This window comes from Acinonyx jubatus, chromosome B2, assembly GCF_027475565.1.
Source record: "Acinonyx jubatus isolate Ajub_Pintada_27869175 chromosome B2, VMU_Ajub_asm_v1.0, whole genome shotgun sequence".
NCBI classification, from domain to species: domain Eukaryota; kingdom Metazoa; phylum Chordata; class Mammalia; order Carnivora; family Felidae; genus Acinonyx; species Acinonyx jubatus.
The window spans coordinates 1,794,602-1,820,096 of NC_069385.1; the positions used below are offsets into that span (position 1 = coordinate 1,794,602).

At 62.1% G+C, this 25,495-nt stretch overlaps 1 protein-coding gene and 1 long non-coding RNA gene across 9 annotated transcripts in view; one reads left to right on the plus strand and one right to left on the minus strand.

Moving 5' to 3' along the window:
- Positions 1–11,715, minus strand: LOC128315447 (uncharacterized). Of its 2 annotated transcripts, none has more exons than XR_008298204.1 (3): positions 10,070–11,715; positions 6,292–6,468; positions 1–2,422 (listed from the first exon to the last, which is right to left on the minus strand). It is a non-coding gene; the product is annotated as an uncharacterized LOC128315447 (long non-coding RNA). The 2 variants fall into 2 exon arrangements; XR_008298205.1 differs by lacking the exon at positions 10,070–11,715 and adding an exon at positions 7,987–8,571.
- Positions 9,479–25,495, plus strand: part of FRMD1 (FERM domain containing 1) — a 26,383-nt gene continuing 10,366 nt past the window's right edge. Inside the window, exons 1-3 of one of the 7 annotated variants that reach the window (XM_053221951.1) lie at positions 9,544–9,559; positions 21,731–21,855; positions 22,001–22,138. In XM_053221951.1, the coding sequence (XP_053077926.1) occupies positions 22,070–22,138 (69 nt within the window). In that variant the 5' untranslated portion in view covers positions 9,544–9,559; positions 21,731–21,855; positions 22,001–22,069. Of the gene's footprint in view, positions 9,560–21,060; positions 22,139–22,430; positions 25,181–25,495 lie in introns of those variants that run through there. The other 6 variants (XM_053221950.1, XM_053221952.1, XM_053221953.1 and 3 more) reach the window with 6 other exon arrangements.

Here is a 25,495-nt window from a genome sequence, read left to right on the forward strand (position 1 = left end):
TGTTTGCTTTTTCGTAAAATCATTTCCTACTCCCTCGGTGACTTGTCAGGGCACCGTGTGCAGCAAAATCTGGTTTCTGCATAATTTCTCGATGACATTAATTTTATTGCTGTTATCGCGGTAGAATTGATGTATAACGTAAGGAATCGATGTCTGTGCACTGAGGACCACAAAGGCTAGTCACCGTCCGTCTCCACACTGTTCGTTTTTGTCTCCTGAGGAGGACTTTCAAGACTTCGGCCCCTAGCAACTTCTATCCGCCCGGGGTTCCTAACTGGAGTCGTCACGACCGTACATCCTATCCTCCTGACTTATTTATTCTATAGCTGGAAGTCTGTACCTCTCGCCCTCCTTCGCCCCGTCACCCGTCTGTCCCACCCCTCACCCCCACCTGGCAATCACCGACCTGCTCCCCGTGTCTGTGTCTCTTGGTTTTGTTTTGGTTTGTCTCTTTCAGACTCCACATGTAAGTGAGATCACGTGGTCTCTTCTCCCGTCTGACTTCCTTCCCTTAGCGTAATGCCCTCGGGGTCCGTCCATGTTGTTGCAGATGGCAAGATTTTTTTCTTTTTTATGGCTGAGTGACATCCCATTGTACGCACATGCACACACGCACACACGCGCACACACCCCACTTCTTTATCCACTCACCCATCAGTGGACACCGAGGCTGTTCCCACACCTCGGTTATCGTAAATGATGCTGCAGTGAACGTGGGGGTGCGGATATGATTTTGAGTTCGTGTTTCCGTTTGCCATGGCACAATTTGATTGGGAACACTGTGCTAGTTCAGTACTGAGCACACACACTTAACAGTGAGTGAGACAGTGCAGCTTTGCACAGGTCGTGCGATCGGTGTCCTCAGTGAGGTCCGGGATCTCCAGCCTCGTGAGCTGCCTCTCACTGAGTTCTGGGATGCGTCACGAGTATCTTCACAACAATGCATCCTGAAGTTGGCCCCGAGCTCCGCCCGCACCCGTCTGCCCCCAGCTGTCCCCGCGGCCCCGGTGGCCTCCGTTCCTCCCCTTTGCCCTGGCACTGCGGCACCAGCGGCAGTGAGCCCCACCTTTCCTGGGGCGGATGCGGGCGGGTCAGGGCCGGCGGGGTTCCAGGTCCTCTAACAGAACAGCCTGCGGGATTCGCGTGCATTAACTAAGGCGGCGAATTCGTTTACAGTCCGAGGGAAAATTCCACTTTCCACAGCAAACCCAAGTATGTTCCCCCAGTTCCCTTCCGTCTGGGAGTCTGCAGTTTGTCTCGCACCGGCATAACCCAAAGTGCACGTGGCAGTTTATTTCCTGCCGGCTCTCCCCGTGAGGGTGTGCGCTCTGGGCTCGGGGCGTGTGTCCCCTTTTGCTGGGCCACAGGGAGCAAACAGTGGGCGCTCGGGAGATAATGTGATTGGGGTCACGAATCCCCAGTCTGATGTGGCATGTGAGTGGGAGGTGCTCGAAATCCTCCTACAGATCATTCTGTCCTCTCTTCCGCTGGCGCCTCCTGTTCTGCGAAGTATAACGATTTCTGTTCTGCCGCAAAGTCACTGATAAACTCAGCCGTCCAATCACGGCCAAGAATTAAGAGATGGACCAAGACGATCTCGGTGATTCATTGTACTTACCTGAGAGCATCTGGGCCGTCTGCACACAGTGAGCTCACTGATTCGCACCCCCCCCCCCCGGGCCCTGTCCGTGCCGAGGCAGATGGGAGAACGGAAGCGAAGGGGCGACAGGAGAGAGACTGATTCACAAGCAGTGATAACCGCCAGACCAGCAGTGGAGACAAGGAGAAGGTAAAAGAGAACGGAACCCGACTCAAGGTGACGTGGCAGCCCGTGCTGCCGTCTGATGGCACCAGTACCGTCACTACCTTTCCGAGCGGCCGGCCGAGCGAGATCGCCCGTCACTAGCGCAGCGGGCGGCCTGGAGGCGCCTCCCGGGCGGGAAGGAGCTCTCCCAGATCATCTCCCAGCTCAGCAGGGCCAGAGGCTAGATCTGTTCCTAGAAAATACCGCCAATTCTTCTAGACGGAACCACCGCACCCAGTTCCTGCTCCTACGGTTGCCAGCTCCCACTTTGGGCCTGAAAAGAGAGACGAAGCCAACACCCTGGGGAGGCAGCTCTTCTTGTGTTCCCCGGTGCTCTTGTCCTGGCCAGGACAGTCCGTGGTCACGAGAAGCAGAATTAGAGGAGGGATGGCGGTTGCTTCGGGCGTAGGTTAGGGGTCCAATAGTGAACCTTCTCCGAATAGAGCCTTGTTCACGTCCGAACCCCCAGGACCTCCGCATGTGCCGTTAGTTGGAAAGAGGGTGGTGGCAGATACAATTAGTGACGATGAGGTCGCGCCGCAGCAGGTGGGCCCTGGCCCAATCCGACTGGTGTCCTTGTAAGAGGGGGGAAAAGAGGGACGCACAGAGAACACGGCCCTGTGAGGACAGAAGAGATCAGAGTGGGGCGTCTACAAGCCCAGGGACGCCCAGCACCGTTGCAAGGCCCCGGCAGGGAGCGGCCGGCAGGACCCTCCTCCGGAGGGAACATGGCCTTGTCCCCCCACCCTGATGGTGGACTTTCGGCCTCCAGGACTGTGGGAGAATAAATTCTTGCGGTTTTAAGCCACGCAGCGTGTGGCCCTTCCTTCCAGCGGCCCCGGGAAACCGGCAGAGGGCACCTGGCCGCACAGATGCCTTCAACACGAAAGGCCGAGGGCTCCCGGAACGATCATTTAAAGGCCAGGAAGCTGTCCATGGGGTGGCTCGAAACCGTGCCTACCTCCTCCTCGTCGCTCCAAGCCCTAACCGCATGTTACCTGGGTCCACCTCCGACACAATAAACCCAGAAGACGGGGGACCTGGCTCCTCCTTTGCCTCGCTTTGCAAAAACCCCAGGAAGCCGGGAGCTGTCGGCAGCTGAGGCCCGAGGCCTTCACGCCCCCAAATCCTGCTCCTGCCCGCATCTGCGGCCCCCTCAGCCAGGGTGCCGGGGCCACACCCCGGATGGTGCCCATGCGAGCCTCCCGGGGCCCCCGGAACAAAGGAGCCCAGCAAGAAAATCTCTTCTCTCACCGTCCTCGTGACCCGCAGGCTGACATCAGATGTTGGCAGAGCCCTACTCCCGCCGAAGCCTCTGGAGGAGGGTCCTTTCTCGCTTTGTCAGAGCTCTGCTGGCATCGGTGACCCTTGGCCTGCCTTGCAGACGGGCCACCCCGCTCTCTGCCTCCACTGTCACATGACCTTCTCCTCCCCGTCTGTCTCCGTGTCTCCTCTCCCCGTGTAAGGACACCAGTCATACTGACTGGGGCCCGCCCTACCCCAGCATGACCTCCTCTTCACCTGACACATCGGCAAAGACCCTGTTTCTCAACAAGGTCCCATTCACAGGTGCCGTGAAAGGGCGTCACCTCGTCTTCCTGGAGAACACGGTGGACCGCCACTGCCACCGCCACCTGCCACTGCTTGGCCGGACACCTGGAGGACTGATCGCCTGCAGCCCCACCTCTACCGGGGACAGGACGCAGGAAACGGCGAGATCAGGGCTTCCTGGGCATCGGCATGAACGGTAAGACGGCAGCGGCCGAGATGGCGAGCTGGGGACTCCAGTCAGGGAGGATGGGGAACCGGACGTGGGCAACACTCTCCTACAGGCTGATCAACAACCACACACATGCGCGCGTGCACACACCCGCAAACACACACACCCGCACACACACCCGCACACACACACACGCCCGCACACACAACCACACACACACACCCACCCACACCCACCCACACTCACACACGCACATACACACGCACATACACAACCACACACACCCACAATCACACAACACAACCACACACATAACCACACGCACACACACAACCACACACACACAACCACACGCACACACACAACCACACACACACGCACACACACACAACCACACACACACACAACCACACACACACAACCACACGCACACACACAACCACACCCACCCACCCACATACAACCACACACACAACCACACACACACAAAACCACATGCACACACACAACCACACACACCCACCCAAATACAACCACACACACAACCACACACACACATAACCACATGCACACATGCACACACACACATACAACCACACACACAACCACACACACACACACATACACATATAACCACACACACACACAACCACACACACACACGCACACACACACGCACACACACAGGCCCTCACACACACACGCACATACACACGCACACACACAACCACACACACAAAACCACACACATCACACACACAACCACACACGCACACACATGCACACAACCACACACACATGCACACACACACAACCACACACATAACCACACACATGCACACACACACAACCGCACACACACACCCACACACACACCCACACACACAATTCAACCACACTCACACAACCACACACACACAAACACCCACACACACAACCACACACACACCCGCACACACACAACCACACACACACGCCCACACACACACATAACCACACACATGCACACACACGCATACACAACCACACACACACAAAACCACACACATAACCACACACACATGCGCACACACACACAACCACACACACATAACCACATGCACACACACAACCGCACACACACAACCGCACACACACACAACCACACACATAACCACACATGCACACACACCCGCACATACCTACACACACACCCACACACACGCACACACAACCACAAACACACACCCGCACACACACACAACCACACACACGCACACAACCACACACACATAACCACACGCACACACACAACCTCACACACACCCGCACACACACAACCACACACACACACAACCACACACACACACCCGCACACACATAACCACACACACACAAACCGCACACACACACAACCTCACACACACCCGCACACACACACAACCACACACATAACCACACACACGCACACAACCACACACACAACCACACACACATAACCGCACGCACACACACAACCACACACACACATAACCACACACACGCACACACAACCACACACACAACCACACACACACACAATCACACAACACAACCACACACACATAACCACACGCACACACACAACCACACACACATAACCACACGCACACACACAACCACACACACACAGACACACACACACAGACACACAACCACACACACCTGCACACATACACACAACCACACACCTGCCCGTACACACACACAACCACACACACACACCCACCACACACATAGACACACAACCACACACACCCGCACACACACACACAACCACACACATGCACACACAACCACTCACACAACCACACACACACATAGACACACACAACCACACACATGCACACACAGCCACACACACAACTGCACACACACCCACATACAACCACACAACACAACCACACACACATGTACACACACACAGCCACACACAACCACACACACATAACCACACACACAACCACACACACACATACAACCACACACACAGCCACACACAACTGCACACACACACAACCACACACCCACACAACCACACACACAACTGCACACACACACAACCACACACACGTACACACACAACTGCACACACATACAACCATACACAACCACACACACAAACACACACCCACACACACAACTGCACACACACACAACCACACACACAACTGCACACACACACAACCATACACAACCACACACACACAAACACACACACAACCGCTCACAAGCACACACAACCACACACATGCACACACAACGACACACACATAACCACACGCACACACACAACCACACACAACCACACACACAACTGCACACACACCCACATACAACCACACACACACAACCACCCACACACGCACATACACAGCCACACACAACCACACACACAACCACACACACATAACCACACACACAACTGCACACACCCATATACAACCACACACAACCACACACACGCACACACACAGCCACAACACAACTGCACACACATACAACCACACACACACACACCTGCGCACACACACACAGCCACACACACAACTGCACACACACACAATCACACACACAAATCACACACACAGACAACCACACACAACCACACACATACACACATAACCACACACACAACTGCACACACACACAACCACACACACATAACCACGTGCACACACATAACCACACACACAACCACACAAAACCACACACACACACACACCACCCACGACTGGACAACACATACCCTCCAGGCATCATGACACCTGGACCACAGCCTTTCTTGAAGTTTCTGGAACGCGCTGGTCTGTGATAACCTCCCCAGCACCAAGGCCTTTGCAAGCCATTTGTGCTTCTCGAGGGAGCTCACGGGTGGCACGGACCATCTTCACTTAAATGGATCCTTGCGTGGTCACCCTTGTAGCTAAAAGGGAATCGAAAGGGGAGGTAAATCAAGACCGACAGGAGCTCCTTTCTGTAGACTGAGGTGCCTGGTGATTTGCACCTGTTTGACATTGTTCAATTGTACCTACATACTGTCTTGCCGTGTAGAAAAAAGTCGAAAGGCTAAAGCTGGCATAGCCCTTACTGTGTCAAGCACTTTCTGAATGAATGTCTTATAAATATTTGCTCAATGAGTCCTCAGACACCCCTATAAGGAAATACTATTATTAACCCCATTTTACAGATAGAGAAACAAAGGCAGTGAGTGGTCAGGACACCGACGGTCACATAGCAAGAAGGTGACAAAGCCTCAAAAGTCAGGCTCCAGAATCCATGTGCTGAGTCACCAGAGACTGGATACCTCCTCTGCCAATTTTCACTCCGGGCTGATCACGTGACTTGATGGATGGTTTTTGAGAGGTATAACAATTCTATGGTACAATTGTTGACTGTCAACAGCAAACAGCAAATGCAGACCGCAGGACACGACGGGACAGGGAGGACTGCCCTCTGCTTGTTTAACCATGCCACCTTCCCCGGGCGATTGGATCCTCTCTGCCTCAGTGTCCTCCTCTGTGAGATGGGAGGGCTGGTTTCTGCACTGAAGAATGGTATGTAACGGCGAACATTCTGGATGGCGGGCATCGTTAAAGACAGCTGGTGTGCAACTGTTAGGCTCTCGTGGGTGAATGGGGGGAGACACAGAATTCACGCTGCAAACGAATAATGGAGGTTTGAGCCGATGTTCAGCGTCCAGAGGAGGGTGACTCACTGGAGTTGGAAAAGGCTTTGCCTGAGTTGCTACTTTTGAGTGTGGCTCTGACATGTGAACTTACTCATGAACACCCACACCCGCACTATTCTGGGTGGTGGGATTTCAGCAGTAAACAAAAGACAAGAATCCCAGCCGTGGAGGGGCTTACACTCTGACGGGGCGGGGTGGATAGGGGGGTCAATAGCACATGGAACAACCCCCCTGGAGTACTAGAGGATGACGCCCGTCTGGAGAAAAACAAGCTGGGAAGGGACAGGTGTGGGGGCAGGTGGGAATAAGGAGAAAGAGGGGAGGCTGGAGCCTGGAGCCACTGCCTCCAGTGACCTTGCCAGTGCCCTTGCAGGGATGCGCAGGGCAGCCCAGCTGTGGCTAGAGTGAGCTGCACCCGAGCTCCTCCCCACTGCAGGCCTGGGTGTGTGTGTGTGTGTGTGTGTGTGTGTGTGTTCTTGTTGTTCCAAGGTTTGGGCCCATCAGCCCTTACTCCTAAAGGTTTCTGCGGGAAAGTCACCAGGCCAGAGAGGCCCCAGGTCAGCCCCAGGTGTTGATCCATGGTGACCTTCAACCTTCCCGACCTCACTCCAGCCCCTCCCACGGCCCGGGTCTGCCTTTGTCTCCGAGAACAATCTTAGCGCTTCCTCGGGGCCAGCCGTCCTCGGGGCCCCACGACTGCAATTTTCGTGTCCACGGCAGTGGGGCCTGTGCCCAGCACCCCGCATAACTCACCGGGCTTGGCCCGCCCCTCCCGCGCAGACTGTCCCTCTGGGGGGCCCCGCTGTCTGCGCAGCGCCTGCTGTCCAGGCCGTGAGTCCCGGGAGTGGCGGACTCGGAGCCCTGGCAAGTGGGGTTCAGCTCGCGCCCAGCGGCGGGAGTGCGCCGGCTCGAGGGGCTTCTCCGAGGCCGCGCTCTACCCTCCGCGCCCGGGACGACCCCCGGTGGTGCTGCAAGCCCCCGAAACTGCAGCCCTGGGAAGGGGCAATCCGTGACTGCAACCCGGGATGGAGCGCTCACTGAACAACGCGACCCTGGGTCGGTACCACTTCGGTCTGCTGCGACCCCCGGGCGCACAACCCTGGGGCGCACAACTCCAGAAGCCAAGAGCCGCGCCCTCCCCTCTAGTTTGCAGTGGGGACCATGCGGGGGCCGGAGCGGGGCGGAGCGGGAATAGGAGGGGAGGGGAGGTAGGGGCCCGGGTAAAGTAGGGCGGGGAGGAGTGGAGTGGAAGAGGACGAGGAGGGGATAGGATGGGGGCGGAGCGCGGCGGGGAGAGGCCTAAAGAGGAGGGGAGAGTTAGGGGCGGGGCCGGGATGGCTTGGGAGGGGCGGAGCGGAAAGGGGAGGGGAGGGGAAGAGGGCGGGGCCGAGGCGGGGGGCAGGGCAGGGTAGCGAGGGGGCGGGGTCGAGGGGGGCGAAGAGAAGCGGGCCAGGGAGGGGAGGGGCCGGGCCGGGAGGGGAGAAGACGGCGGGGGAAGGGGGCAGGCCGGGGCCGGGAAGGGCGGGGTGGGATCCCGGAGGGATGGGGAGAGGATGGGGCGGGGCCGGGATGGGAGGGGCCGAGGCGGGGGCAGGGCAGTGTAGTGAGAGGACAGGGTCAAGGGGGCGAAGAGAGGCGGGCCAAGGAGAGGAGGGGCCAGGGAGAGGAGGGGCGGGGCCGGTAGGGGAGAACCGAGGGGCGGGCCTGGAGAGGTAGGGGCTGAGAGGGGCCGGGAAGGGTGGGGTGGGACCCCGGAGGGATGGGGAGGGGACGGGGGAGGGATAGAGCGGGGTCGGAAGTGGGGACGGGGCGGGTCAGGGAGGGGAGGGGAGAGGACGCCTGCAGGGTCGGGGAGGGCGGGGCAGGGCGGGCCGGGGAGGGAAGGCGAGAGGAAGCGTGCAGGGGCGGGGCGGGGCGGGCCAAGGAGGGGAGGGGAGAGGACGCGTGCAGGGGCCTGGCGGAGCGGGCCAGGGAAAGAAAGGGAGAGGACGCGTGCCGGGGCGGGAGGGACGGAAGCCCCCGCCCACCGCAGCCAGGACGCGCCGCCTCCGCTCGCCCCCAACCGCCGCCCGCGGGGCTGGCTCCATTCAGACCGCGAAAAGCGGCGGCCGCGTTCACGCCGCTGCACCCGGATCCCGACCTGGACCCCGACCCCGACCCTGATCCCGACGCGGACCCGGACACCTACCCGGAGTCGGAACCAGACCCCGACCCGGACCCCGACCCAGACCCGACCCGACCCAGACCGCACCCCGACCCCCGCCCAATCCCAGACCCCGGCCCGGAACCATGAGCCCAACCCGGACTGAGACCGCGACCCCCGCAGGTGAGCACGTCCGTCCCCGCCCCCCGTGACCCCGCCCACGGCCGAGCCCACGGTGCCCACGGGCACCCGGCCGCGGACTGTCTCCTCGCCGCCGCCGTCGCTCGGAGTTCGCGCCCCGAAGTCAAGCTGAGGACTCGGGACCCTCCCGCGGGCCCACGGTCGTCCCTTCGGTGGCTTCTGACTTAGAGGTGGGGTCGGGGTCCCAGCTCTGCGGCGCCTTCGTCCCCTACCCTGCCTCTCCCCCCGACCCTCTCCCCCCTCACCCCCCACCCCCCCGCCTCCTACCCTCCCCACCGTCCGCCCTTGCCTCGTGGGCCCCGAGGCAGGTGCAGGGACACCCGGGCTGCGCGGCCCCTTTAGTCTCCGCGCCGCGCGCTCGACCCCCGCGTGTCCTGTATTTGGGTTTTCCGGGCTTGTTTGAAGAGAGCTGGGCCCAAAGGTGCCTGAACAGACGGAGGCGGCTGGCGGGGGACCCGGGTCTTCCCGCCCTCAGAAGTTTCCCTTTGCAACCTGATGTGGCTGGTGCTCCTGGGAACGGTGGAGGGGAGACGGGAGGGCTCCGTGACTTAATTCCGGCGGAGGTTTCAGAGGGCGCAGGGGGGCTCAGGAGCCGGGTGGGGGTGCTCGTACAGCACGGATTTGTCTGCCGCGGTACAGGTGCTGCCTCTGTTTAGCGAGTGGCTCGTGGGGGTGTCACGTTTGCTTCGGGGGCCCAGGATTCTTAAGAAGGTGGCGCCCCAAAGAGCTTTCCGGCCCGGAATCACTTGCTTCAGTTCTGTTCGAAGCGCAGCCTAAGGCTCAGACTGCACACTGTGAGCTTGACGGGAAGTTTGCTTTCCGATTCCAAAACGAGTGGAATGTCCGCTCTCCGTGGGCGGGACCGCAGGCCTGGAGCACGTCAGACGACACCTGACACCTGCTGATTAGTGTGGTTGTCACCACAAAGGTGCTGTGGCCACCTGGCCTCAGCTGTTGCCGCATCTTGTAGAACGTGGGCTGTGACCGTGGGCACCCAGCCCAGGGGCAGGTGACCCGGGCGGCAAGGCGGGCCTGGGCTGCCAGTGGCCCTTCCAGCCTTCCCCCTGCACCTCCCCCAGCCCCGCGAGCCTGCGTCCGCACACTGCGGCCTGCACGTGTGGGTGTGGCGCGCCCTGGCCGGGAGGCTGGTGTGTGTAGCCATCACGACCACAGCACCGACGTTCTAGTGAGCACGGCCGACTCTGCCGGCACCGGCCCGGTGCCGTAGGGGTGTCGGCTCCTTAATTCCGGCCTGTGCTCCTCCAGCTGCCTTCGGGACCGGGGCTTTCACTGTCCTGCTGATGGCACCTGGCCAGCACCCCCTCTGGGGGAGCCCCCCTCTTCTGGGAGCTCTGGAGGCACCGTGGGCGGAGGGGTTGGGTGAGGGCTGGCCCCAGGACACGGCCCCCACTCCTGGGCACGGCTACAATGTTGACGAGAAGCCCAGTGGTCCCCGAGGGGGTCGTTCCCTGAGTTCCGTCCACGGTACCCAGGGCGCCAGATCCTGCTCTTGGGGCCAGGCGAGCACGACCCCAACGGTAACCGCGGGAGGTGTGCCCACGCCTCACCCGTGGGAAGGAGGCCGACTGTCTGCTTCCAGGAGCGGGCCCTGCCCGCCCTGTGCCTGCTGCGCGGCGCGGGGCCACCTGGGGACGCGCGCCACTCTTGTGGGTCTCCCTCACCTGCCTTCGTGGCTGGGACTGACGTGGGGCCCCCGGAAGAGGCTGGGGGGGGGCGGTGAGGGAGGCACTATTGACCCTGAAACGAGATCTTGGCACACGTATCCGTGGAGCATCTGCCACGTGCGTGAGTCAGGCTGCTGGCAGGACGCACAGGTGTGTGCACAGGGGAGGCGGGGCCGTGGCAGGGCCCGTGCGCCAAGGACGGTGCCCCATGTGGCCTGTCGCGTGTCTGCTGAGCGGCTGGGCCCTGGGCACCTGCCCGAGGAGCCTGGGTCACGCTCTGAAGACACCCACACACACCCACGTCCGGCTCTGTGCTGATGGGGCAGAGCCTGCTTGGGATTCTCTCTCCCTCCCTGCCCCTACCCTGCCCACACACTCTCCCTCTGTCCCTGCCCCTGCCCTGCTCTCTCTCTCTCTCTCTCAAAATAAATAAAATAAACATTAAGAAACATTAGAAACAAATAGTCTGGTCCACACATAGGTACAAACCAAATAGTACCTGAGACCCTTCGGGGGTCCTACCTGTGGGAGGAACCCCACTCTTGGGGGCCGTTCCCCTCCCCCACCCACCCTGGGCACGGGAGGGTCACTGCTCTGGGGGACTTAAGTGCCCCCAGGGTGGCACTCAAGTGTGCTTTTGTGAGGGAGTCTGGATGCAAAGTCCCGGTGCCCGCCCTCTGGCAGAGGGTGTGACCCGACAGCAGGCACCCCCCTCGGCAGAATCTGGGCCCCGGGCCGGACCGAAGCAGCACCCACGCCCACCGCCGCTCTGTCACCTGACCGAGGGGACGTATTATAGAGTTTCCTTCCCAGGCTGCGGAAGCTCTGTCAGGCATTGCTCAACACGGTCTAGGGGCCTTGAAGGCGGCTCACCCCTCCTGGCCGCAGCCCAGGGCCCCAAGGCCGGCCTGCCCCCTGCAGCGGCCCGGCTCCAGCACTTTCCCTCCTCCCCGTGACTGTGCCCCGGGCTCGGGCCGGGTGACCCCCAGTGAGAGGTGCTCCCCATACTCTCCCAGGCCCTCCCCACCAGCTCCCACATGCACCTTCACAGACTGCCCTCTCTGAGCTCTGAGGGCTCGCTGACACCGCTCTTCCTTTGAGTTCCTGGAGAAAGAGGATGCGTGTGCGTCGTCTCTGGACCCGAGTCCAGGCTTTCAGGTGGCTTCTGTGCCACCTGAAGATGTCCCCGGAAGATGTCCAGTGCTGGGAGAAACCAGAGCCGTGCCCTGGGAAGCACCCAGGGGAGCTCTGGTACAGAGGCCCCTGAGAATGCAGAACCCGTCCTGGGGGTCAGGGCTGGGAGGTCCCCGGCCTGACCAAGGGGCGCACCTGGCACCGTGGAGGGGGGGTGTGGGGGCAGGGCGGAAGCACACGGCAGCCCAGTTTGCTTCTAGCCTCACTGATCCATGTGTTCCTGGGCAATTCCCTTACCCTGTTGGGCTTTGGTTTCCTCCAAATGTAAAATGGACACAATACCGGGCTTTTTGTGTTATGGGGTTGTGTATGTGAGAGATTTGGGAGAGTTAAAGCATAAATACAAAATACACTTAAATAAAATGTGAGGTTCAGTGTCAGGTGTTGGCCAGGCTCCTGGGCGGTTAAACCATAGCTGAGAGGGGAGAGGGGTTCAAGGGCTGCTAGTCTGGGGGAGCTAACTCCCCAAGGCCACCCACTAGTGAGAGGGGTGGGGACACGGTCATCTGTGTAGCACAGACATGTCTTAGGAGTGTCCCGACGGAGTACCAGCAGCTCCGTGACTGACGAAGGGAACAGGGGACACAGGGAGGCCAAAACCCTTTTCATTTCGCCCTTCGACAAAACGGGTTTGTTTGCCTCTTTAGTTCGGACTGATCTGCACCCGAATTCAGCTTCCTAAGAGGTCACAGAAAGCTCCGGGTCATCACAAAGAGCAGCTCTTCTGGTGGCTGTGGAGAGAATCTCATCATGAAGGTTCAGATGGCATTTACTTTACTCCAAACAAGTGCTCAGTCCACGGAGCCTCCAGAGACGCCTTCGCCTCTAGACCCCATGTTTTGCGCGTGGCAAAGACCCACGAGCCTTGTCAGACGTTCTGTACACAGACTGTGACTGTGTCTCGATTCCCAGTTCTGGGAACTTCCACCACCGGGACCAAGTGAAAGCCTTGGAGTTGGTCCACAAAAGCTGAGCAACCTTGTAAAACAACATAAATTAGGAAGGAACCTCGTGTGGTCTACTCTGACATTTCCATTTGAGGCTGGACATAGACAAGTGTGATGCGAAATGTGTTGGTTCATTGCAGTTGACAGGCTGGAAGAAGGGGGAGAGCATGTGTGACAACCGTGACCTTGAGCTCTGAGGCAGGGGAGCCTGTGTGACGACTGTGACCTTGACTTCAGAGGCAGGGGGCCTGTGTGACGACCATGACTTTGACTTCAGAGGCAGGAGGGCCTGTGTGACAACAGTGACCTTGACTTCAGAGGCAGGGGTGCCTGTATGACGACCGTGACCTTGAGCTCTGAGGCAGGGGAGCCTGTGTGACGACCGTGACCTTGACTTCAGAGGCAGGAGGGCCTGTGTGACGACCGTGACTTTGACTTCAGAGGCAGGAGGGCCTGTGTGACGACAGTGGCTTTGACTTCAGAGGCAGGGGAGCCTGTGTGACGACAGTGACCTTGACTTCAGAGGCAGGGGATCATGTGTGACGACCGTGACCTTGAGCTCTGAGGCAGGGGATCATGTGTGACGACCGTGACCTTGAGCTCTGAGGCAGGGGAGCCTGTGTGATGACCGTGACCTTGAGCTCTGAGGCGGGGGGGGGGGGGGGGGCTTGTGTGACGACCATGACATTGACTTCAGAGGCAGGGTGCCTGTGTGACGACTGTGACCTTGACCTCAGAGGCAGGGGCGCCTGTGTGACGCCCGTGACCTTGACTTCAGAGGCAGGGGATCACGTGTGACGACCGTGACCTTGAGCTCTGAGGCAGGCAGGGAGGCCAGAGAGCAAACAGGCCAGCCCTTGGAGGGGCTCAAAGGCCACGGTAACTTTCAAGGCTCTGGCTTCTCCTTTGAGGGAGGTGGAAGCCATTTTTGGACTGGGGGCAGGAATGTGGGGATCTGCCCCCTGTTTAGCAAGATTTTGGAGGCTGCGGTGTGGAGTATGGGGGCGAGTCTGGAGGGGGGGGACTTTGGGAGCCATTGCCACAGTCCGGGCTGGAGGTGAGAGAGGTGTGAGCAGGTGGTGGAGGCGGGAAGACGGTCAGATAGGTGGGGGCGTGTCTGGGAGGGAGAGCTGTCGGGGTTGGCTACCACCCAGACTTGGGAGAGTTGACGGAGGAGGGGGTCCCAAGGTTTCTGTCCTGTGCAGACGCCAAGGACGGAATGTCATGTCGTTCTGGGGGGGGGGGGCTGTTTTTGTTCCGACCAGCACCTGGCAGCTCAGCAGGGACACTCGGCAGCCGCCCCCTGAATAAATGAAGGAGTGGCCCCGCCAAGTGTCGGAGTGGCCTGGGGGGGGTGGGGCTCGCTGGCCAGGGCTGCCCGGCAGGGCCGGTGAGCGCTTTCCAGGCTCCGCGGGCTCCTCCCGCGTCCTCTAGTGGCGGAGTCTTGCTTTCGCAGTTTCCACGGCCCAGGGCCCAGTCTACACGCGAATCTCCCCTGCCTGCAAGGTGTTCTGGGGCCCTGGGGGAGGCGGGGGTCTGGCCTGGTGCGGGCGGGAAGGCTTTCACAGCAACAGTAAAGCACATTAAAAGCCGGTCTGCTTTGGCCATCGCCTGGCACGGTGACGGGGACCGTGCTGAAGATGGGACCCCAGACCCTGAGCGGTGGCTCCCGTGTCCCTGTGAGTCACCAGGTTCCCCGCGAGGGCATGACCTCTGAGAAGGCAGCTGGCAGCCAGGCCTCCGAGGGGTGGAAGCCAGCTGGAGACAGACACACAGACAAATGGGTCACACGCTGTTCGGGTAACTGACGTGTCTCCGGCATGTAAGGCAGGCGCTCCTGTCACTGCGGTGAGCGGTGGGGGGAGCTCGGAGCCCAGAGGCTCCGTCTGCCCGTGTGTCTGTCTGTCCATACAGCCCTCCCAGGCCTCCTGCCCTCCCCACCACATCACAGGCAACCTTTAACTCCTGTTAGTAGCTGTGGCGGGGTTCAGGGTCAGCGTTTGTGCACAAGGAGGAGGTGGACGGGGGAGAATTCTAAGAATGCGCCGTCAGCTCCAGGGGAGTCTGGGCCCAGAGAGCCCGAAAGGCTGGCTGGGCCTCTGCCAGGCAGCCCGCCTCCCCCACCTGCCCTTCCAGCGCTCTTCCCTCCCCGGCCCTGGGGCTCGAGTGTCAGGGTTGGACTGGGGTGACCCCAGGGCACCTCTGCTGCCCCACCAGGTGCCCCCCCCAGGAGTGAGGAGCAGCCTTCGGTGAGGGGGGGCCAGCCATGAGCCTCCAGCTCTTGTCTCATGTTCCCGGCAGTGACGATGGCCTGGCCCTAGCTTGCCACCTGTCCGGGGTGAGGGGGCCCTTGGTGTGACTCCAGCCAGCTCCCCCGAGGGGCCCCGAAGTGTGGGAGCCCTGCTGTCCTGTGGGGGGGCAGGTTCGGGCACACACCAAACACTGTGCCCCTAACCTCAGTGGCCCCCAGTTCTGGGTTTCCTGGGTGGGAGGGCCCAGAGGATGACAAGGGACTCCCCTTGTCATAGTCTACAGGGACTCCCCCCCAGAAATGGAGGGGTGGGGTGGAACGAGGAAGATGTCTTGCTTCACCCCCTTAAATGATGGGACCTCACACGGGCCTCTAGGAGTCCAGGAGCCTTGGTCTTGGGTGCAGCTATGAGTGGGGGAGGGAGCTTCAGGAAGATGAAGGGGGGTGATGGGGCAGGGGGCAGGGAAGGAAGGGGACAGATGGGAGGGGACAGGGAAGGACATGGGGGGGACAGATGGGAGGGGACAGGGAAGGACGGAGGAGGGGAGGGATAGATGGGAGGGCCCAGGGAAGGACAGGGGGCAGATGGGAGGGGACAGGGAAGGATGGGGGGGAAGATGGGGAGGGGTCATGGAAGGACAGGGGGGACATATGGGAGGGGACAGGGAAGGACGGAGGGGCCAGGGAAAGATGGGGGGGACAGATGGGAGGGGCCAGGGAAGGAGAGGGGGCAGATGGGAGGGGCCAGGGAAGGAGAGGGGGCAGATGGGAGGGGCCAGGGAAGGACGGGGACGGGGGCTCCTGTGTGATCGGGACAAGTCTGGGGGCAGGATTGGGGTGATTGGGGGTGGGAGGCCTGGGACCCCACGGAGCACCCTAATGGCCAGGAGGCCTCTCTCATAATTGTTGCACATTTTACATCTACTCATCACAAGTGCTGTTTAAAGCCACCCACGACTAGGCCCCACCGGGACACATGTTGGGAGTGTGGGGTGTTCTGGGAAGGTCAGGGGCATCTCAGGGTCTGGGGCTGCGTGTGGGCAGCAGACCCACGGGAGGCCCTGGATGGGCCGTCCGCCTGGAGGCAGGTGCGGCAAAGAGGACCAGGCCATCGCGCGTCTCCAGCGGCTCCTTCCTTCCTCGCCATCCGCCATCCCCGAGCCCTCCCGGGCCACCCGAGTCCAATCCGTGGGCTTCACCCCCTGCCCTCCCGCCCCCACCCCCCTGCCAGGGCCTGTCTGAACCGCCCTCCCGCCCCCACTAGCCAGGGCCTGCCTGAACAGTGACGCCCACCGCCATGTCCCTGAGGCCCGCTCCCCCCTCAGACAGGGAGGGGGCGGTCTGACCTCCGGGCGCCCCCCCTCAGCCTCCGTGTGTGGCCCTGTGCCTGGTCAGGGTTCTCTTGTCTCTGCAAGAGTCTGCATGGCCGTGACCCAAAGGGCAAGGCAACCTTGAGCTGAGGGCCACCACTTACCAGGGGGATGACGGGGTTGGTGAGGAGCTGGACTGGGGGGCTGTTTGCCCGGGGACGGCCGGGACACCCCATCACTACAGTTGTCTTGCTGGGCGGGGGCAGGGGTGGCGATCTGTTTGTGGGGGAGCCCCACCGATGCCCGGGGCTGCCCGGCACCGCCGTCCCCGCTCACTGTCCTGCTGTGACTTTACTCCCGTTGGCTCTTTCACAGGTAGTCACAGGTGTTTTCACACTCACGATGCACAAGCACATGGCACGCACCAGCCCCACCCAGACGGGGAAGTGGCCTCCTCTCCTGCACGCCCGCCCCCGTGTTCCCCACGCTCCCCGTGCTCCCGACGCGCTCCTCCAGCCCCAGCGAGTGTGACCCGCCACGTTCCTGTCTGCACGTGACGCCTGAGCAGAACTTCCATCGCAGCTGGGCGTCCCCTGCCCTCGCGCTCCCCCTGAGGTTCAGGGCCGAGCTGGGGAGACCCCGGCTCTGGGAGCCTTGAAACTAAAGCGTGGTGTTGTGACCAATGACTTGTTGGCCCTGCAGGTGGGGAGGGCCTCCTCCCGTCTCCCAGGAGAGAGGAGGGCCTGGGAGCAAGTGCACGGCCCTTCAGGGCCTGCTCCCACCTGGTGGTGCTCCCCGCGCTAGGCCCCCTGGTGTGGCCCGTGCTCGAGCCTGACGGCCAGAGCCAGCCCCTTGCAGCTGACGGGTCCCCTGTGGCCCCGGGCCTGTGTCCCAGACGTGCCTCTGTCAGGTCTCTTCAGTTCAGCGGGGTGGGTTGAACACTCGCTCACTGTGCTTCATTTCCCGGAAGAAAACTCTCGCAGGAGAATTTACGCAAAAGGCGTGCGTTGCTGAGAAATGATTTACGTCACAGTCTTTGTGTCACCTCTTTTCTGACAGACACGTGACCGCTGAAAGGCAGTGTCCCGGGAGTGGGCAGGTGGTCCGGGACCCCTGTCCCCAGCTGGCACCTTCCAGGGGGTGACCCAGGCAGCCTGGTGGTTTTCCCGTGCGCCCCCCGGGGCCGGGCAGGGAGCGGCAGGCAGGGCCTGCCCTGCGCCGTCTCCTGGAAGGACACGATGGCACAAGCCTGGGCACGCGGGCCATGGTGTCTGGTGCTCGGTGAGGTCCCTCCCCAGGGCCAGAGGGTCCCATGCTCCTGTGGGTGTGACGTTCACAGCCCGAGTCCTGGCGCGTGGATCCCCCACCCGCCTCTGGCTCCCGAGGTCCCCGGGCCCCCTTCCTTCCCTCTACTGTCACCATCATGTCCCTGTACAGTGGTGCCCCGAGGCGCGCTGTGACTTTGTGTGGTTCGGGGCCCGTGGGTAGACAGTGGAGCCCAGGGGCCCGTGTCCCTTGCAGGATGGGGGGGGGGGGCAGTGCTTGCTGCTTGGCACAGGAGGAGCGTGTGAAATCACACGGGGGTCTGTCCAAGACTGCGCGGCGTCCCCGAAGCACATCACCCAGGAACCCGCACAGAGGTCGGGGGAGGGGGAGGGGCGAGGCAGCAGGCACGTCCGTGGAAAGAAGGGCCCGCTCTGGCCACACCGGCCTCCCACGCGCCCGGCTGCTGGGCTGCAGGTTTTAATTGAGGTCAAGAGTCCTGGCCAGGCAGCAAGCAAAACACAGCCCAGTGTGGTCACGCGGAGCCTCCCAGCTGCCTTTTCCTTTCCTTGGCCGGCTCTTCCCTGCCCTTTCGGGGACCAGGAGCCCCCGCCCGCCCTGCCCCTGCGCCCTGCAGATGTCCTGTGCTTTCCAAAGTGCTGACCTCCCCGTTCCAGAGTTGTTAACCACGAGTACTTTCCACGTGGTTCCAGAAAGGTCTCGGCAGCTCTGGGCCCTAGCAGTGCGGTAGCCGGGGCTCTGGACAAGCCTCTTTGCTTTCTGTGCCTCTGTTTCCCTACTCATAAAATGAGCAAGCAAGGCTGTCCCGGGCCCACAGGAGCTGTGAAGACCCCCATGGGGGCAGGGTGACGCTCTGCGGGTGACACAGAGCACGCGCGAGCCGGGCAGTGGGGCACAGGTGAGGGGTGGCCAGCCCCTAACTCAGCGGTGTGACCTCTGAACTCAGTGCTCAGCCCTCCTGTGGCTCTGGCTCGTCATGACCATAAGCAAACCAGCCCAGTAAGGGGCCCGGGGAGGCGTGGGAAAGGGCGGCCGGTGTGGCCAGGCGTGCAGGGTGCCGGCAGCCCAGGGTCCTCCGCCATCGAGGCCGTGCGTTCCCCCCCGCGTGTGCCCGCGACGTGCCTGCCGGGCGGGGTCACGGCCGTGGCTGCGCGTGCACTCCTGCCCCCTGTCGAGTGATTGGTGGGTCTGCTGGGACTTTAGAACCTGTTATGTACGTTGACGCTTTACGGGGCTACGACTTGAATACCAGAAAATGCATTCGTTTGAAGCGAACGACATAACGCGTGTCACTCGATCCCAGAGCTGTGCCGCCGCCACCACCTAGGCGTGCGGCGTCCCCATCACACGGGAGGGAGACCGCGTGCGCGTGTGCGGAGCTTCCGCCCGGGCGGCCGCAGGCCTACTGGCCGCTCCGTGGGTGCTGCCTGCTCGCGGAGCCCCACAGAGTGCGGCCTCCGGGCAGCAGAGTATGCCTGACGCCCACATACCAGCAGCCCGCTCCCTGGCATCGCTGAACGGTGCTCCCGCTCCGCTTGTGCAGCACGTACTGGAGGGACTCACCTTTCCGGAGCTTTGTTTTCAGAACATGGTCAGCGGACCCCCCTCGTGCCAGAGGACGGAAGCCAGTCTCCAGCACGGGGAGACCTGGGCAGAGACCAACGCCGAGTGCGGCCTGCGAGGGGCCGGCAGGGCCGCCAGGGGGGAGGGTCCAGGGTGGAGGGGAGCTGCCTCCTCCCCTGCGCTCCCCGCACCCCCCCCCCCGCCATGCGAGTGTCCGGGAGACAGTTAAGTGTTTAGAAGCGGGTTTATTTTGGGGACTTGCCACACGTGTTTTCCAAAGGAGGACAGCGGGGGGACAGTGGGAGGGGGCTGAGGACCCAGCAGCGTATCCAGGAAATGACCTCCCACGCCTTGATGACGTCACGCAGCCTCCACCGGGAGCCGTGGGAGGCAGGTGGGTGGGGGCTTTCCATCTCGGTGAGAACCCCGTAGTCACGTCTATTGGCAGGGACACGGGGCTGCTTTTCCTCTCCCTTTTTTTCCTCACTAGGGGTGTTTAAAGCGCATCTGCCAAATGTCCCGTAAAACATGGCCAGCCCCTCACAACAGGTGGGGGCACCGTCACCCTCAATGTACGGGGGAGAAAGCTGAGGCCCGGTGCGCCACGGCTCTGAGCGCCCGCTGCGCGGGATGCTGACACTGGCTCTCAGCCCTCCCTCCCCGCCGCTGCCGCCTCCGCGTCCCCGGCCTGCTGCTGCCCGGGCCGTGTGCACACGTGTGCACGTGTGAACTTTGCGGAGTCCTGTCGTGCGCCCCGACGATCCTGGAAAGGAGCGGCTCCAGCGTCCTTCGTCGCCACGCGGCCCGGGTGACCGTGAGGCAGGGGGTCACAGGCCACCGGAAGGCAGTGAATATCATGAAATCTACCATCTGTTCACAGGGGCTATTGGCCTTTTAAAAATTGTCAAATTGCGGGGCGCCTGGGTGGCTCAGTCGGCTGAGTGTCTGACTTCGGCTCAGGTCATGATCTCACGGTTCCTGGGTTCGAGCCCGAGTCGGGCTCTGTGCTGACAGCTCGGAGCCTGGAGCCTGCTTCCGATTCTGTCTCCCTCTCTGTGCCCCTCCCTCCCTCGTGTCCGGTCTCACTGTCTCTCGAAAATAAATAAACATTAAAAAAATTTTTTAATTAAAATTGTTAACTTGCCTCCTGAAAGGACATACGTGTGTCCGATGATGAATAGCTTTGCATCCGCTCTGGAGAGAGCTCGGCAGCGGCCGCTCAGATTCGCACGGAGCCGGGCGAAGGGGCCCAGACCACCGGCACCTATAGGGCGAGGGCAGATGGGGCAGCAGGAACCGCGTTCCCGGGACCCCTGGCCGCCCCAGTAACAGCAGCGCCTCCTGCTGGCCGATTCTGCAGAGCAAGGGCACCTGGAGACTTTGATCCCAGCCTGAGCCCAGCCGGGTCTTCCCACAGGGGCAGGGTTTACAGGCAGCGGCTTCCCCGCCCTCACCTATAACAGGTGTCACTCACCTTGGGGCAGGCGACCCTGGGCCAGGAGCCTGCACAGAACTAACACCAGCGTCTGCCGCTAAAGGGGACGAGTGGGATCTGTTTAGGCAACAGTGATCATTCAATCCCTCCGCAGGAGGGGGCCACAGGGGACCTGGGCATGCGCCCCATCCCCCGACCCCGGTCCCCGAGGTGCCTTTCTGGGCTGGGGGGGCTCGGCGGGCTCTGCGCTCTCTCTCCCTCCGGCTCCTCCAGGAACCTGCGCAGTGATCCTCCTCCTCGCTTTCGTGTTGTCGTGGGCTTTTACAAGACATCTCTTCTGGTCCCTGGAAAGGAGGGGGCCGTGCTGGCTGGGGCCGAGGGGAGCTGTGAGGTGGTCCCTGGGGGAGGGGAGGCAGCTGGAGGCCGGGGAGGGGAGGGCGGGCCGCCTGACACTGTTTATTTGCATTCCAATCTACCTGCACAGCTATTTATGAGCCTGGACCTTGTCCCGGCCCAGCCACTGGCTGGATTTCTGGCCCCGCTGGGCTTCCACTCATTTCCCAGCCAGGAGTTAGCAAGGTGCCCGGTCCCCAGAAAACCTGAATCCGGGTGGTCTGGGCTGTCACGTTCCCCACCCGTGGCCAGGTGGCTGGGGAGGGCCCCACAGGTGGCGGTGACACCTGGCGGGTGCACAGGCGCTCCGAAGCTCAGCCCCTCCCCGCCAGCCGCGCCCCTGACCAGTCCTTCCCCGCAGGAGGCCGTGGAGGGGGCCGGGTCCTCCTGAGAGCCTGCGTGCAGCCACCAGAGCCCCTAAGACGGCGGGATGACCACGGAACCCAGGGACGTCCTGGTGCAGCTGCCCACGCGGGAGCAGCTGCGGCTGGTTGTGGGGGTGAGCGAGGGGGAAGGGGTGACTGCGGGGGCGAGTGCAGGGGAGGGTAGGGGGTGGGGCGACCGCGGGGGTGAGCAGGGGTGGGGTGATCGTGGAGGTGGGCAGAGACACTGCCACAGGTCCCGTCTCCCAACAAAGGGATGCTGTTGACCAGAAGTGGCATTTTGTGGCACATTCCATCCAAACGCCAAAACTTCGCAGCGTTTGAAACGCACACAGTTCAGGCGTCTCCTTGGTTTCAGTCGAGTCCTCTGGGCCCTTCTCCCCTTTGATTCTCACCAGCCACTTTCAGCTCCTGGGGTGACCCTGGCTTCCATAGAAATCTCCGAGGCCCCGACTGGCCTGAGTCTTCAGGGCGATGATGCTCCTGTGCCCTTCCTCCTCGAAGTCCACCCCTCCCCCAGGGACGCCCGCTGTCCACCTGCCCCCGGGGAGTCCCGGGGAGGCGCCGCGGGGCTGCCTGCCTCCCCTCTGAGTGCTAGCCCCCCCCAGGCCGCGCCTCGCCTCTACCCACCCCCTACTCGGGCCCCTTCCCCGAGGAAGGCTGGTTACACAGCCTGTCGGTTCAGCAGTTTGTTCCCAACGCCCACGCGCGGCTGGTAGCACTTGTGGACGGTGTGGCCCGCGGAGGCCCTGAACCCTGACCTGGTGCCACCCGCCAGCCGGGGGCGCCCCGAGACCACGGGACTTCCGTCTCAAATGCAAAGACGCGCTGGGGCATCTCTGGGGGCTGCCATCGAGCAAAGGCGCGAGTTCAGAAGTGCTTGTTACAGAGCTGGTGGCTCTTCCACAGACCCCATCAGAGGGTCCAGTCGTTTAAGTGCCAGACGGATAACCAGGAGGTTACCTCCTTCCGGAGGACCCACACGGCCCTGTGCAGTCATGGCCCCCTCACCAAGCTGTCCCTGCCCGGGCCACCGGTCACCCCAGGGAGGGCGGTCCCCAGGGGGTGGTTTTCGTGGCGTCCCGTGGTCACAGAAGTGTCAGCCACCGTCTGGTCTCCCCGCAGACTCAGTCCTGCTCTGCCCTCCCTCCCTGGCGAGGCCCCGTCCCTCAGTGGGAGAATCAGGAGGTCAGGGTCCGGATTCCATGGGGCTTCTCCAGGCGAGAAGAGGCGGGGCGGGCCAGGGGTGCCAGTCTCCGTCGCTGCGCATCAGCCGTTGGGGCCGTGGGGACAGTCGTGGAGCAAACATGAGTGGGGGCCCGCTGGGCCGACAGAGGGGTGGGCCCATCGTGGTGCCACGCTGGCGCCTTGGAGCCTCCCGGGCTCTGATGCGAGCTGCTCTCTCGGCCCTTGCTGGTGGGTCGTTAGCAGGACAGGTCAGGTCCGGTTGGGGAATGGTGGTCCTCTCCAGTTTTTACCAACTAGGTGAAAAGTGAGGTGATAAGTTCTCCTAGTCGAGGCGGCCTCTGGTGTCCAGATTACTGTCACCCTCTGCCCTCAGCTGCCTCCGCCCCTCCCCGTTCTGTACTAGAAGCCCCCACGCGGAGCACCCGCGGGGGGCTTACGCACACCATCCCACTTAACCCTTGAGCGGAGGGTCCCTGGTGGATACAGCCAGCATGTCCTTCCTGGGGACACCGAGGGACATCGGAGCAGGAACCTCCGTCCCCTTTGTCCGTCCGCTTTCGCGTTCCGGGTGGGTTGAGAGGGGCAGGAAAACCCCTGGAAAGTTAGCCAGCCCCAGAGAGGGGGTTTGCGTTTTCAGGGGAAGTGTGTCCATGAAAATGTGGCACCAGCACCAGGTGGGACTGGCTGGCGGAGAGGGGCTGTACCTCCGAGGACTGGTCGGGATCGGGGGCGGGGGGTGGGTGGAATGCTCTTACAGGCAGGACGGCTGCCTGGCTGGCTGGCGATGGCGTAGTTCAAGTCCCCCGGGAATTACCTGCTCAGGGACACGCTTCCGTGTTTAAGTCAATGCCAATTGGCGTTAATGACAGACTCCCTCCAAGCCTCGGTTTACCCGTCTGGTGGGGAGAAGCTGGAGCCGATCAGAAGGTCTTCCGGGGGTCCCTGCCTCCTTCGAGACGCCTCAGGCCCCAGGAGGGGCAGCAGGAGGACTTGGGTGGGGAGAGGCGGGTGGGGCGGGCCTGGGCTGTGGCCCCGACACAGGGAGCCCGGACCGCGGCTTTCACCTGTTTCCTCGGCTTCGCTGTAGGGTTTTAGCAGGAGGAGGAGCGAGCGAAGAGTGAAACCCGCCGGCTGAGGTCTCAAGTCAGCCGGTGACGGGGTGACCGAGGCCGTCCGCGCAGCTTGGCACCCACACCCCGCCAGCTTACTTTCAGGGTGTGCCCACCGCGTGAGCCGTGGGGGCGGCCCCGTGTGTGGCCCCCACCTGTCTGAACATCCAGGTGGTAGAAAGTTACAGCCACGTACCGCCACGGCAGAGCTCAGTCCACATCTGCCACACGAAGCGGATGAGGACGAAACCAGCGGCACGGCAACTCGCCGCTAAAAAGTAGAGACTCGTCATCTGATTTGAGACGGTGTAGAGACACTTCCAGAAACCACAGAGGCTGCGCGAGCCCAGGGGCACCGCTTTCCTGGCAGACGCGATGCTGGCAAGAGCCCGCGGGCGCCGTGCTGCGCACACGGGCCCGCCCCGCTCCGGCCCGCACCGTCCGTACGAGGACGCGTCCTCTCCCTCCGAGGGCCGTGAGCCTGGGCTGCCCGCCTCGAACCAGGATTTTCCACCCAGAGGACAGCAGAGACGCGGCTTGGCCACGAGGGCACGTAGAGCGTGTGGCGCCTCCCTCCAGCCCGGGAAGCGCGGGGGACAGAGGAGCGGCCGGAAGCCGAGACGCGAGGGGGGTCCGGGCCCCGGGCAGCGCCGTCAGCTGCTCCAGCACCGGCCCTTTCCGGGGTCCGGGGTCCAATCAACAGAGTGGAAAGAAGTTGCAAATACGAACTTGCTGCATGTCTGATGTTAAGACGGCTCCCTTTCCAGGTGAAACGAAGTGTCATTTGGATAACCCGACTTGGACAACAGATGTTACCGGAGAGAGGCGGCCCTTACCTGCGTAGACAGAAGAAGGCTCCCTGTAGGCAGGAATCGAGGCGGCTCCCCACCCCGAGAGTGGGAGCTGGGGGGCGGGGCGGTGCTCCCTGAGTCAGGGGGGGCCTCCGCCTCGGGGCCCTGTGGGGAGGCAGAGGCGGGAAGGCCGCTGCGGGAGGCAGGGCGCCGGGGCCCTGAAGACACAAGGCTCAGACCTCACAGCCCGGCCTGCCAAGACCGAGACTGAGACCGAGACCTCGGGGCTCACCGGGCAGGGCCCGGGACCCTGGAAACCCCCTTAGCCCCTCTGGGTCCCAAGAAGCCAGTCCCCAGGCACAACGGGCGCGCCCACACCCCAGGC